The sequence below is a fragment of the Cynocephalus volans genome, chromosome 1, assembly GCF_027409185.1.
Source record: "Cynocephalus volans isolate mCynVol1 chromosome 1, mCynVol1.pri, whole genome shotgun sequence".
Taxonomy (NCBI): Eukaryota; Metazoa; Chordata; class Mammalia; order Dermoptera; family Cynocephalidae; genus Cynocephalus; species Cynocephalus volans.
The window spans coordinates 253257964-253273591 of NC_084460.1; the positions used below are offsets into that span (position 1 = coordinate 253257964).

At 37.3% G+C, this 15628-nt stretch overlaps 1 protein-coding gene across 1 annotated transcript in view; it reads left to right on the forward strand.

Annotated features, from left to right (window-relative positions):
* FAM171B (family with sequence similarity 171 member B) overlaps window positions 1–15332 on the forward strand; it is a 63014-nt gene extending 47682 nt beyond the window's left edge. The window contains exons 4-8 of the mRNA XM_063087243.1: window positions 1205–1363; window positions 4867–5037; window positions 7140–7256; window positions 13619–13742; window positions 13991–15332. Coding sequence (XP_062943313.1) covers window positions 1205–1363; window positions 4867–5037; window positions 7140–7256; window positions 13619–13742; window positions 13991–15332 — 1913 coding nt within the window. The remainder of the gene's footprint in view (window positions 1–1204; window positions 1364–4866; window positions 5038–7139; window positions 7257–13618; window positions 13743–13990) is intronic.
* The last annotated feature ends 296 nt before the right edge of the window (window positions 15333–15628 follow it).

The following is a 15628-nucleotide window of genomic DNA, read 5'->3' on the forward strand; positions in this document are numbered from 1 at the left end:
CTTAATCAAATAGGAATGTATATCATTTTTCTTAACTATTTTTCAGGTATTTTTTGTATGTAAAGCTACGAACTAATTTAAAGAATTATTGTACATTATTTTGTTTATCATTTATTGTCATGCAACTCCTTAAAAATTGATAATTTTTTATCCTAATAATTTAACTGATTGCTTCTGTCTTAATTAGTGATCTTATTAAAGTGCAAAGCAAAAGCTGATGTTTCTGATAAATTTTAGTTTTAATAAGTTGATGTGTTGATCACAGAAATATTAGTACAGTCACTAAGTTTCCACTTAATAATGTTAGAAGATAGTCAATTCACAGTTACTGAAATGAAATATGTACAAATTGAGTACTTGGCATTTGGAAGAGTTTCAATGCGTGCTTAGTTATCTGATACAGAAACCTACGCACTTATGTATGTGGCTGAATATCATCAAAGACACTTTCTGCTGCAAGTTGCTGAAAACCCAGTCTTAAACTAGCTCAAAGGAAACATTCATTGATTTCTCAAATAATAGATACGTGTAGGAGTAGGACCAACTTTAGACATGACTTGATCTGGACTTCAGTCAAAATAATTGAAAACTAGTTTTTCTTTCTCCATTTCTCAACACTTTGAATATTGCAATAAATAAAACACTTCAATTTTCAAACAAGTCCTCATTTTTTGTCATAAGATGGCTATTGCAACTCCAGATAGATATCCGCTCAGGTAAAATGCAGTGGGAGAAAAAGCAAAACCGAAGTCCAAGCAAAACTCACATTGCATCCTATTAACTGTGCTAGGGAAAAGGCCCATCATTGAGCAAATCACTTTGGCCAAGAGAATAATGAGATGCTTTTGATTGGTTTCAGCCCATTCTGCCATGCACTACCAACTCTACTCACATTACAGAAATGAAGGCTCAGGTGAACCATATGGTCTAAAAATGGTCAGCATGTGGTTCCCTATAGTGAAACCTGAAAAAGAGTGAATAAATTGTGGGCAGCAGAATTAAGCAGTCGTTAGTACAGAGGTGCCTCGTGTGATCTAAAGAAAGGAAAATTTTTTATTTAGTCAGTTCTGAGTTTAAAATAATAATTATATGAGGAAATGTTAGTGATGTTTAGAAATAACTACTTCCTTTAAAGTAAAATGTCCTGACCAATGATGCTGTGATTAATATGCATTTATCTGTTAACAAAGTTTACTTTTTCCAGATGCCAAATCTCAACCAAGCGTTCAGTTTTCAAAAGACTTAATTAAACTTCCTGACAACCATCATATCAGCAATGTGACCGGCTATCTTACAGTTCTACAACAATTTTTGAAAGTGGACAATTTTCTGTATACAACTGGAATTACTCTCACTAAACCAGGTATTAATTTTTACATAATATAATCAATCATATTTATAAGAAACATTAGTACCTAAGTCATATCTTAATTTAAGCTAGACAGTACATGTCACTTTTGAAACAAATGTAGTTATTAAAATATTTATATGCAATTCCCTATTATCCAGTGAAGGAAAGAAAGATTATACCAGAGTCTTTAGCATACATTATTTCGAATTAATGGGAATGTCATTTAATTTTATTTAAAGTCATTAAATTTCATTTGAAAGCAAGGTATAGAGAATAGTTATGATTATTGTACAACTTTGCAAGTTAAAAAAATTCATTTAAAATGAAAATTTGATTTAAAGAAATTCATACATATTCCAGAGTCACCAGCTCTGATATATTTATATGGCTGTCATGATTTAAAAGTAAAGGGAATGATGGGATTTTACATTCATTTAAGAATACATCCGTGATAAAACAGTCTGTATTCCCACTACATCCACACTTGTTCCATAGTTTCTAACTAGTTGTTGCAACATAATTGAAACACCGCGGTTTAAAACCACCTCAGACAATCTATAATTTTGATGGTTTCAGTTGTGTCAAATTTTCGCTCACCTTATTTGGGAGAAGAGCCAGAAATGAAAGTAATAAGGGCAAATAGTTGTTTTAGTTAGATAGGTTTTTTTTTTTTTTTTAAACCTGGTCCAGGAAGCAGGCTTGGCCCTCCCATGAGGCAAGTACTCAACCAATGGTAGGTGAGTTGGTACATAAATACTCCAGTTTCCTTGCCTTGGTTAGGACAACTCTGAGCCAGCTTCTGTTCCCAGTGTGACTGCGTTGGAGTTGCCATAGTGATAACCTCCTCATTAACACGTCCTGTGCTGCCTTCCTTCCCTCTGTATCGTGCTTCCACTCCCTTAGTGGTAGGTGCTTCCTGAGATTACCTCCCAAACAAACAATTTGCACTCATATTGTTATCTCAGGGTCTGCTTCTTAAGGAAGACCATCTAAGACACCTGCCAAGATTTTCCAATGTAAGTTACAGGATGCTCAAAATAAAAACATTTACAAGAATGGTACCAATACAGAATGGTACAAATGAAGCTCACGTTGTGCTAGAAAGTGTTTGTGGACAAGACTCATTAGATTCAGTAGGAAGGAGTCATAATAAGCTCTGCCCACCCCTCCAACATTCCTCTATTCCTGCTTTTGAGATTATTCATTAAATGTTTTGATTTTCCTCAGAATGCTGCTATCATTAAAAAAGTTCTAGAGCAGCGCTGCCAAATGAGAATGTTCTTCTGCTCTAACATAATAGCTCCTAGCCACGTGTGGCTGTTGAGCTCTTGAAATGTGACTAGGGCACTGAGGAACTTGATTTAAATTTAAATAACCACACACAGCTGGTGGCTACTCTCTTGGATTGTACAGTTCTAGAGTTCTGTCAATATAAAAGTCTTCTTTTATAAAAGGTTTCTTTTCTCCATCTCATTATTCTTCAGTGTCTTTTTTCCATTGCACCATTCTCTTTTCCTTCTTTTTTGAGTGGCTTTCTCTCAAATGATGAGGTGTCAATCTCAGCACTTTGTGAAGCCACTGACTGCAGAGCTGAGGGGGGTGGGGTCGAAGCAGCACTTCAGAAAGCCAGCCAGCAGGCTTTCCCAAGGAGTTTGATACATTCCAGTTTCTTAACAGATGATGTAACACCCGATCTGTATTTACATTGGATTGCTTACGAGTATACTGGTCTACAAAATATGTAGGGCATTACTTTGCTCATCTGATATTAGTGTTTCAGACAAATTACTGCAGATAATTCTCTTATATTTAACTGAAATTTTTCAGTAAGCCAGTAGTTGTCCTGTCTCATAGCAGAATGCATATGCCAGATGATAACAGTAGTGACAATGAGAATTCCTTTCTATGGCTTCCAAGGCCCTACACGGGTGCCTCTCTCTCCTGCCCTCTATTTGTGTAGCATTCTTTCTTTCTTTCTTTTTTTCTTTCACCTGCCAAGATCACCCCTGATTTGGGGGATTTGTACTTATTCTTCTTGGAAAGCTCTTCTCTGAGGTCTTGGCATGGATGGCTCCTTTCTGTTTGGCCACAGCTCAAACATCCCCTCCTTGGAGAGTAGGTCTTCCCTGACCACCTAATCAGTTGCCTTTCTGGATTATCATGCATTCACATTCAGGTGGGGTAGAAATTGGCAATGAATAAAGAAGTGAAAAATGAAATTTTTAATAGTAATGAAGATTGTGAGAAAAATATTGCAGGCAGTATAAGAGAAAATGTATTCACTGGATCTTTGGGGCCCATATGAATACATGGTGCCATTAGGGGCTTTGTAACTATTTGTTAAATGAATAAACAGAACTCTAGCTTTGAAGCCAGAGACTCAAAATTTTAGACCATAAACAAATAGTATGTAAAAAATATACTTTCTTCATCTATTTCTAATGTTAGTAAATTACTTAGAAAATCCAACATTATCACATTATTTGTAGAAGTTAACACTGTAATTTTATAACCATGTTCTTATTCATTGTAGTGATTCTAGTATATGTTATAATTTTTTTTTTTTGGTGGCCAGCTTGTACAGGGATTTGAACCCTTTGACCTTGGTGTTAGGACACGGTGCTCTAACCAACTGAGCCAACTGGCCAACTGTATTCTGGTGTATGTTATAACTTCTTTTGGCATTGCTAATATTTCAAAAACAAAAGAAAGGCACTTTCTGCTTTTTTTTTCCCCAGTGTAGAAAATCTGTGGTTACCTCCTGATATTTAAGAAGGCATACTATAAATTGCATAATCAGATGCTTAAAACCTTAGGTAAAATAGTATAACCAATTCTATTAATCTCCCTTTCTCTTACTTTTCATGCTTTGTAGTCTAATATATATTAATATTTGAAATCTAAGTTTATTAATACAACTGAAAGAGTATAATCAAGTAAATATCAAGGCATATAATTTTTATCAAATAACAATATTGCATAGTGATTTTGTTTCATGTTTAATTGCCAAACCCACCTGTTAAAAACTACATTTTGAATCGTATTGTTTTTTCTGTAAGGAGAATAGCTTGATCTGTTGGTTCTAGTACTCCCTGAAACAGATGGCCTTGGGTGGAGGGCCAGATGTTTCAAATCCGTATCTTCATTGATGATGTGGAATGTGAGAGCCTTTATTTGGGTATGATGCTAGTAAGATGTGTTTTTTTGGTTGTTGCTTTTTAGGTTTTTAAAAACATTAGATACCATGTTCTGTTAAATCAGATGACACCGAGAATTAGATAACTTATGCTCTCATTGATTTGTCATTGTTACATTGTATATAGCCTATGTTTATTTATGTGATATTTTTAAATTATATTTTTAAAATCCTTAATGTGGATCTAGTAACTATTTGATATTAAAATGGATAACCCTGGGTGAAAGAGAAGAACTAGATATTTTAGACCTGTAATAATTTATTATGTAACTACAGCCTCTATTTACATATGAGTTTAATAAATTGTCCTCTTTTTTAGGTTTTGAAAACACTGAATTGACTCCTCTTGCTGCAATATGTGTGAAAATATATTCTGGAGGAAAAGAATTAAAGGTGGATGGCTCTATTCAAGTTTCTCTTCCCCTTCTACATACAAATGATATAAGTGTGGGGGACCGCATACCTGCTTGGACATTTGATATGAACACGGGTATGTGAGCTGAGTAAAAATGTTCTGAATATTTTGAATGTTTTTCTTTTAAATATTTGAATGTTTTATCTTTGAAATTTGACACAGCTCTAGTTTTTCTGTAACATTACAATTTTATGCACTTTGATGACCAAAATTGGCCTCACTTTGATTAATATAACACAAGAATGCAAGGAAATGATGCTAATACATATGTCCAAAAAATAGCATTATTTGCTCACATTCCTTTAACTTTTTGTACCCGCCCCCCAACATTTTGAGGCAGAAATAAATTTTTTTAAAGTTATTTTTCCTCTTAGGAGTTTGTTTTTGTTTTGATAGGCAATATGAGCTTATATAAAGTTTGGTTCAGGCAATTAAGAAATGTATGCTAATTTAATGAAAATAAATAACATTGTTTTATAAGAAAATAACATTGTTTTATTAAAGAAAGAATGATTATTTCTCTTCCCCAAGAAAACTTTAGTACTAAAAATTTTGTTCCCTTGGTTTTGCCCCCTAAATTGCAGCTGTAAGCACTTTTTCCTCCTCAGCTTCCCTTGGTTTTATTCTTGTGTTCTCCTTGTAAATAAGGTGGGAGTCTAAGTTACAAAAATAAAAGAAAGCATCAGTCCACAACTGAAAAGTCCAGAGGAAGGACTGCTTTGGGTGAGGCATGCTATGGCGCCTGGACACTTCCACAGGATTTGGTTTCTCTCCTCCTTTTCTCTCATCTGTTTCCTCTGTGTTAGCACTTTTCTGGGATAGGATTTCCCTTCAGAGTGGCAAAAAGGCTGTAAGTGCTGTATGTAAACTTTATACTTATCTAGGTTGAAAGCCAGTGGAAGAGATTCTGTTCCTAGTAACTATAGCACGAGCCCTGGGATTCACTGCAGTTGTAGAATGGAGTTTACATTCCTATCTTGGAACCAGTCTTTGTGGCCTGCAAGTATGCATGGATTTATGTAGGCTTGGAATGTTAGAGCTGGGGATGGAACCCCAAAGTAATTATGTGGACTGACAATAGGGAGCAGTAGATCTTCAAAGGGATTTGAAATGGGATTTCACTGTATTTGGAAGAGTGGGTTGTGAAGCCAAAATACTACACAGATGTTCACTGTAGAAGATAAGCAGTAATGTATCTATGTTTTTAAGAACGAGTGGAAACTATGTAAGTAACAATGAGAGTACGCTGTTGTAGATCATTAGATTATGAGCTCTAGGATTCAGAGTCTAGTCCATTTACTAGCAGAACCTGTATGAACAAGTCTTTTAAGGGCCTCAGTTTCCTAACTTGTTGAATGAGAGAGTTGTTTTAAGGCACTTTAAAGAAGAATATCTGCTGTTAAATCCTGGTTTCTGATTCTCTTGGCAGAAGCCTTTGTCTCTAATGTACCTGTAAGCAACAGAATTTTTAATTGATTTATCATGTATGCAATGCTTGATTTTAATGTGACTATTTAAAAGCAATAGATTGAATCCTTCCCATCATTTCAAGTTTCTCTTCCTTATTAAAAACACTGTTTTACTTGTTGTAGATAATTCACCACAACAAATTAATTAAACCAAAATACAAATATATACCAAAGTTATAGATAGCTTTCTTATGCTATTTATACATAAAACTCCATAAAAGGTATGGGTTTTATTGAATTCTTTTTTCTATGGATGGCAAACTTTTATTGGATTAGATTGCATTTTTTCAAAGTTAACAGTATTTAATAAAAAAAAATAATAAGGCTTTGAAACATACACTGTGTTTAATCAAAACCCCAGAACAGGTGACAAATAATCACCTGTTGATGAAGTGGGATTTCACTACTTACATCCTTAAGAGATAACTCAATATGCACAATTTAAACATTATTTGAGAGTCATAATTTTTCTAATAAGTATATCTGCATCCTTAGTTTATTATTTTATTTCCTTTGGTCACAAAAAATCAAATTATTTTAGGTATTATAATATGGACTATATTATAGTATGATATATATATATTTTCCCATGATAATCTCTGGAAAAGTCCTATAAAATATTCTATTCATGACCATGAGCAAACTCCTATCATCTCTAAAGATATATAACTATAACTAACTGGTATTTTTACTTACCTTTATCATTAGGTGCTTGGGTAAATCATGGCCAGGGAGTGGTCAAGGAATATAACAATCACTTAATTTGGACATATGATGCATCACATTTGGGTTACTGGATAGCAGCTCCACTTCCAGGAATGAGAGGTATTGTAAAAATTTAAATAATTTTTAAAAATAATCCAAATAGTCATATTGGAATTGATATCAGCAGACATCAGTTTTATTCTGAGCTTTGCAACTTGCCAGCTGTATGACAGTGGGAAACCGCTGAGCATTTTTTTTTCCCCATGTGTATAAGAAAAGATTAAAGTCTATGAACTCTAAGGTCCCTTATTACTACAATGTCTAATGAATCTGTGAAGAATGAAGTTTGTTCAAATTTACTCTTCTTTTCTTAGTTTGCTTTTTTCATGGATAAATTCTACCCAGATCAGTTAGAGCTTTTGGTTGCCAGCAACAGAAATAGATTTTGGATAATTAGAAAAATGTGTTAGAAGGCTATGGGGAGTTCTCAGGATCCTAGGAAAGGAAGAAGAACCAAATGTAAAAGGCAGGAATCCTTGTAGCACAGAGGGCCCAGTGGAGGCCTGCTTGACTGTCTTTATCAGGTTGCTGCTGTGTGATGACTGACTCCAGCCCTTTCCAGTCCTTTCCTCATTCTGTTCCTGATCATTTTAGGGATGAAGAGTCTGATTGGCCCACTGTTGGGTCATGGGCACACCTCTTGGGGGTGCAGGAGAGGAAGAAGGGCCTTGAACAATAGTGTCCCCAGACTGTGTTCAAGAGAAGACAGGTGATATACCAAATGAAAATTGGCCTGACACTGCACAGACGGTAGATGGGGACTGTGGCTAAAAACCGAGAATTGTCCACTAGGGATGATCTATTCATATTCTAGGAGAAATAAGTTTTACTTCCTTACATTTAACATGGTATCAAATTATCTAGCTAACTACCTAAGAATCCTACATTCATCAAGTAGTGTAAATTTCTCAAAATATTCAAACATTGCATATTTTATCCATTAAATCTTGACAAGAGTCTTCTAACCTGCTTTAATCTAGACTGGGTTGCACTGTCAGCCTTGTATCACCTTCTGGGCCTTTTGGGTATTTGTTAGCGTAAATCAAGCCGCTGCTGGGCTTTCCCTACTGGAAGCTTTGCTCAGTCAACTTTCTTACCTTCAGCATTTTGTTATCTCATTTTCCTTTATCCTTCTAGGTTTGTGTATTTGCAGAATCAAAACAAAGCAAAACTTTTTGTGTCATTTTAGTGAAGATTTGGGAATGAAAGTTGAATGCATGTATTATTCCTCCATGTTCAGTCATGTGTCAGAGATGATTTTTTTGGTTTATCAAGTGTTTTGGCTCCCAGCTGAAAGGCAGCTGCTACCTGGCTGTTTCATGCTGGTCAGGAATAGTCCTAATGCATACCCTGATCCAAAAGACATGGATGACATTTCACATTCATTTCTCTGCAGCATTCTAACATCTGTCTATTATTTTGAATGCAGTTTTTTTGGAAAAAGTTTTAATCCAGTTTGATTTTTATTTTCATTTCATGTTGGCAACGTTTGAATTTTAAACCATGCAGGATAAGACTTTTTTCCATGAAGCCAAAATTTAGTATTTCAATAGAAGAAATATGAGCCACTAGCCATGTATAATCAAGAGGGATGTTCTTTTTGTTTCTGTTTGAACTTAGTGCTTATGAGATTATTTATTCAGAAACCAGAGGTGGTTACTTTTGTTCTTCATGATATAAAATATCATGCAGTCTTGCCAGATGTCTGGCCTTATCCCATCATAGATTTGCAACTATAATGAAATATTGATGAAAAAGAACAGTTAATAATTAATATTTCAACTCAACTAAACCAAATTTATGTTTAATAAAAATAACCTAAAGAGCATTTGAGTTTTATGGAGATATCTGGAACAACCAATTTAAGATGGGTTTATGAATTATAAAAGCCAAAATTGTTTTCTAAAACAGGTAGAAGTTCTGTTACCTCTTATCTATTGGGAAAGATTTTGTGTAGAGAGTACTAAAATAAAAGTATAGAATCCTTACTTAGTCTGCGTTAGATACCTTCTAGTGATGCTTTTGAAAAATTTGTTCCGCAAGCATATCAGTCAAAGGAACCTTGTATTAGAAGTATGGATAAGTTGACGGTAGCTCTGGCTTTGCCCATAATTAACTGTGGGAGCTTGAAACATGTACTTACCAATCTGAGTATGCTCTTATTAAATTGAAGGAGTTGGATATTGTACAAGGGTACTTCAGAAGTTTGTGGAAAGATTAGTATTATCTTTCAATTCTATTTTTCCGTGAACTTTTTGAAGTACCCTTGTATTAGATGGCTCAGGCTGTCATAACAAGATACCACAGATTGGGTGGTTTACATGACAGAAATTTATTTTCTTACAGTCTGGAGGCTAGAAGTCCAAGATCAGGGTGCTGTCAGGGTTGGTGAGGTCTCTCTTCCCGCCTTGTAAATGGTCACCTCATGATGTCCTCACATTGCCTTTTTTCTGTGCATGTGTAGAAAGAGAGCACTCTGGGGTCTGTCTCTTCCTCTGTTTTTATTTTTTTTAGGAGAAACATTGTGACTTGTTTAATTTATTTACTTATTTTTTTACATTCAAAGATGTTGCGGAGCAGTGGGAGGGGTAGGGAAACAGAGGTGGAGGTAGAGGGGGGTGGGGCTGGCATATGGCCAGTTCCTTCACTGGCCTGGATGTGGAGAGCTGTGGGGCGTGGCTGAGGCCTGAGGGTACCGCCACTCCAGCTTGGGAGCCTGAGGGGTTTCCAGTGGCTCGGTTGTCTCTGGGTTGGGTGTGGACTTCAGGGAGGCATGGTGGAGACCCTCAACCCTCCCACCCTGGCTCAAGAGCCTGGGGGCTTCTGGCTCTTTTAGGATTTATAGGTGTTCTTTGGTGGTGTTAGACCTTTACTGGTTAGTATCAGAACTTTGTCTCTGATCTGTGGGTGTTTTGTGTTTTCTTTCAGTTCTGTGTTGGATTATTAGCTACTCCCACCACTTAAACTCTGCACTGGAACTAATTTGTTGTCCTTTGCTTACTTCTAAAATGGGGGAAATTCCTGTGGGAACCAGCACTTGAGCCCTGTGGTTGAGCTAAATTGTTGCTTTGCTGCTGATTCTCTGGGGAAGGCGTTTTGTGCAGCTCAGGTTTTAATGGTTGACCTTGTACATACTTCTGGGTCTTGCGAGTTATGGTACACCTGAGTTGTGTGGAAATTCTGGTCTGGACCTGAGTCTTTTCAGTGAACTGCACCCCCTGCAGATCTGTACTCCTGACCAGTTTACACTGAGAGGGCCTGTGCTGATTGGAGGGCGATCAACTGTCCATACTATGCCCCAATGTTCCTCCAGTGGACCAGTCTCCCCCACCCCCTGCACTCCAGATACTTCCCACGGGGAGGCTGTGTTCCAGTCCCTTGAGATGACTCACTGGCCTCTGAGTGTCCCCTCACTCCTATGTGGGTCCATGGGAACCCTGTCAGTGGTCTTGCTGGCCTGGGGTCCACCAAGGCCCTGCTCTCCTCTGCAATCTCCAAGCAACTTCACACAAAGGGCACAGCAGCAGCTCTTGCTCCATGTGCTCACCATGGCCAGCCTTGAAGTGGCTTGGGCCCAAAATGGTCAGAGAGGTCCCTTCTTTCTCTCATTGAAGCTTCTCTTGCCTTCATGAACTCCATAGGTCTCTCTGTAAGGGTCCTGAGTGCAAGAGCTTCTGTCTCATAGAGCTGGTGTACAACAGCCTGGAAGCTCTCCAAACCCTGTGGTTTTTATGGAGGCTTCATTAAGTAGGCATGATTGACTATTAACACAATCTCCGGCCCCTCTCCCCTTCTTGCAGGTTGGGGTATGGGGTTGAAAGCTCCAAGCTTATAATCATGGCTTGGTCTTTCTGGTGACCAGCCCCCATCCAGGAGCCCACCAAGAGTCACCTCATGAGAACAAAATATTCCCCTATTACCCAGGAACTTCCAAGGGATTTAGGAGCTCTGTGTCAGGAACTGGGGTCAAAGATCAAATATTAGAACAAATGATATTCCTAGCACCCCTACTGCTCAGGCAAGTCTAAGGGATTTAGGAGTTCTATGCCAGAAAACAGGGACAGAGACCAAATATATATTTTTTATTATGTCACAATCCCTAATGTCCCTAAACATTGCAGGATGTGTTACTATAAAATCAAAATTGCTCCTATGATGGGCTAGTGAGTGTCTGGCATGCTGAAACTACTTTAGTTATAATTTGGTTAATAATATACTTTGTTTTTTAAATTAAATTTTAAATAGAATTCTAGAATTCCTTGAGAAAAATGTTAAGTACAAGAGATTAAAAGTAGTTTTTCAGACTGCTGTAGGAAAGTAGATGGCTGAGTGTAGTTTAATAAACAAGTGTTAATTAATGCGTTTCCAAATATATTTGAATGAAAACATTGTAATTTTCTACCTTTCTGACCCCTTCTAGGCATGCACGTGTACACGTACAAGCACACAGGCAGATGCATAATTTTTTGCTGCTGTCATATATACAGGATTTGGGGCAAATCCAACAGTATCAACCTCCTGTTTCCAAAAGCGAGTTCTGTTGGAATCCTGTGCCGTGAAAATTATTAGCATTACTTCATTGTGGAAATACATTTATATATACTTAGGAGCAGAAGTTGCATTTCACCTGTTGTAATCAAACTTTATTCTGATGCAGCTCTTGATCCTACATAAGAATTTGCAGATAGGATTAGGTTTCTCTTATTTCTGTTTTGTTTGAAGAAATTTCATATTGTGTATTTGTGCTGTATTTGTTTGCCTGTTGGGTATGATATAAGCTTTATTATCAATCACCATATGTGAAACCGTGGCCAATACTAGAATGCCTGTTCTTAGATAACCTTGAAGCTTCATTCAACAACAAAAGTGTTGTAGTGTAGCTAACAATTATTGAGTTCTTATCATGAGCCAGGCTCTGTCTCACAAGTATTAATTTGTGTTAATAATCGCAAGTATTAACTCATTTAATTAACAACACCCCACGTGGGTTAGGTATGGCTGTTATTACTGCTTTACAGATGAGGGAACTGACATACAAAGAAATGAAACTTGCCCAAGACCACATAAAAATAAATGCCGAGGCCAGGATTCCAATTCACACACTCTGGCTACAAAGTCTATATGCATAACCATAATGCTCTTTCTCTAAACCTTTTAGCATTACTATTATGATTACTGATTTTTGTCAAATCAGATGATACAAAATTTAAAGGATAGACTTAAAAACCTGGTGATACCTCAGTCTCTTCCAGTGTCCTCGGTGGAGTACTGGATGTTTCCTCATGGTAGAGATGACCAGAAAACCAGTTGTCCCAACACTCTGGTCACTCTATCACCCTGTATACATATGGAATCTAGTCGATACTGATGAAAAGACTTATTATACACGTTTTTGAGCAAAATGAAGTCGTAGTGATATTGAAGCAGATTATCTCAATTAGTTGCCTAATAGCATTCATTTTTATGCAGAATCTGAATAGCCTACACTTTATCATCCTAGTGTATTAGCCAGCTTGCACTGCAGTAAAGCTTATCACAATAGCTTTTTTATGAGGAGTCTTCAGAAATTCATATTATTTCAATTCTGTTTTTCCATGAATTTTTTGAAGTATTCTCCTATATGTGTGTACCTTCATAACAGGAGGATAGTGAGTCAGTTATGCCTCTGCGGCACTTGGCTTACCTGAGGTCATGCTTGTCTTTATTCTATAGCCCGGTGCAAGGAGTTGCAACTTTTAATCCTTCAAGTCCCAGCATTTTTGTATTTCCTTTATTCTTTATATCCCTGCTTGCTTTGGCAAATTCTTTATTGAATTTATCTTTAAAATTTTTTTAAAAAATAAAATGCAACTAGTAATCAACACTCACTACCAACATTCTGTCTCAAAATTTTCCTTGCACAAAGCCCAAATTATTTTTTCCCAGTTTATTTTACCAAATGTTTTGCTGTGATAATCAGCCATTGCTGCAGTAATGAACAACCCTGCTATCTCAGTGGCTAGCAGTAGCAAACATTTATCTGCTGCTGGCTTTTCATGAGTGATTTGGGTTGGCTGCTGTACTGTTGTGCTTGGCTTGGTTCAGTTCAGCATCTATTAGTCCAGACTCCAGGCTGAAGGAGTAGTGACTTCGGGATAAAGTATTCACATATTAGAGGACCTTAGCAAGACGGCAGTGTCAAACCATGCAGCCTCATTTGAAGTGCTCACATTTCACTGGTCAAAGTCAGTCAGTTGATTAAGCCTGAAATGTAGGGAATGGATACTTCATCTACAGGGAGGTCTCTGCCCTGGGAGAGGAGCAAACAAAAGTAGTCAAGTGTATGCACATACTCAATCTACCTCACCCAGGACAGGACATAGTTAAAATTTGATCTAAAATGATGTATTTTCTCCTTGTTTTGTTTATATTGAATCTTGTAGGTTCAGGTATAAATGAAGATTCCAAAGATGTAACTGCCTACCACACAGTGTTTCTTACAGCCATATTAGGAGGAACAATAGTCATTGTCGTTGGATTTTTTGCTGTACTACTCTGTTATTGCAGGTAAGAACAACATTGATCATTGTGTATAAACAGAAAAATATCAAATTATAGTATCATTTCATTATATTCTATGCATTACAAAGTTTACTTGTAGAAATAGTTTAATCTTTAATGTAGATTAAAAATAAATTTGGATATATTCTAACAGTAGCATTGTATATATATATGATGTGCATATTGTGATTTTTTTAAAAAATGAACCTTCTAGATTATAACTTTTAAATATTTTGCCTTTTCTTCTACTCTAGGGATAAGTGTGGTACTCCACAGAAAAGAGAAAGAAATATCACTAAACTTGAGATCCTCAAGAGAGACCAGACAACTTCAACCACACACATAAATCACATCAGTTCAGTCAAAGTTGCATTAAAATCTGAGGACAAGTCGCAGTTATTCAATGTCAAAAACTCATATAGTCCTCAAAAAAAGGAACCTTCCAAGACAGAAGCAGAAGAAAGAGTTTCCATGGTAAAAACTCGGGACAATTTTAAAATCTACACTGAGGATGTTTCATTTCTATCAGGCAATCAAAATAATTACTCAAGAAACCCAACACAGTCTTTGGAGCCCATTGTAGGGTCCAAACAACCTAAACATATTAACAGCAATCTAGCTTCATCTTTAGGTGATGCTCAAGAGGAAAAGAGGTACCTCACAGGGAATGAGGAAGTGTATGGGCATTCCCACATTCCTGAACAGCTTATGCATATCTACAGCCAGCCAATTGCCATCCTTCAGACATCTGACCTTTTCTCCACTCCAGAGCAGTTACATACTGCTAAGTCAGCTACTTTGCCAAGAAAGGGACAGTTAGTCTATGGCCAATTGATGGAGCCAGTGAACAGAGAGAACTTCACACAGACATTGCCCAAAATGCCAATGCATTCTCACACACAGCCCCCAGATGCCAGAGAAGAAGACACTGTACTTGAAGGTCAACAGAGCTTGCCATCCCAGACTTCAGATTGGAGCCGATATTCGAACAGCTTACTGGAATCCGTCTCTGTTCCTGGAACACTAAATGAAGCTGTTGTAATGACTCCATTTTCATCAGAGCTTCAAGGAATTTCAGAACAGACCCTTCTGGAGCTATCCAAAGGAAAGCCCTCTCCCCATCCCAGAGCCTGGTTTGTGTCTCTTGATGGAAAGCCAGTTGCCCAAGTGAGGCACTCCTTTATAGACCTGAAAAAGGGCAAGAGAGCCCAGAGCAATGACACCAGCCTGGACTCCGGGGTGGACATGAATGAGCATCACTCGAGTAGAAAGCTTGAGAGGGAGAAAACATTCATCAAAAGCATGCATCAGCCCAAGATTCTTTACTTAGAAGATTTAGACCTGAGTAGCAGTGAGAGTGGAACTACCGTCTGCTCCCCTGAGGACCCAGCTTTAAGGCACATCCTAGATGGAGGGAGCGGAGTGATCATGGAGCACCCTGGGGAAGAGTCCCCGGGAAGAAAAAGCACTGTTGAAGATTTGGAAGCCAATACATCCCCCACTAAAAAAAGGGGCAGACCACCACTAGCCAAAAGAGATAGCAAGACAAATATCTGGAAAAAGCGAGAGGAACGCCCGCTGATTCCCATAAATTAACTTCGAGGGTGTTTGTGTCTCTGCTGTTTCGTGCTGTTTATTCTGGCTCCTTATTGTAAATTGCGGTATGAACTTCAAAAGAGGTTGAGCCTGAGCAATCTTATGGTCCCTGGACATGTCTCAAGCAGAGTAAATAGTAAATCGGTTATTCAGTAATCAGAGAGAAAGATATGAAGGGAAGCTTTTTCTGTCCTATTCTTGTCATTTATTTTTGGGTGATGAATTTTAAATATCAAAGTTTTCAACATGTAAAATAGTGTCGAGATGTTAGCTATCTGAAAATGTTGCTCAGTCAG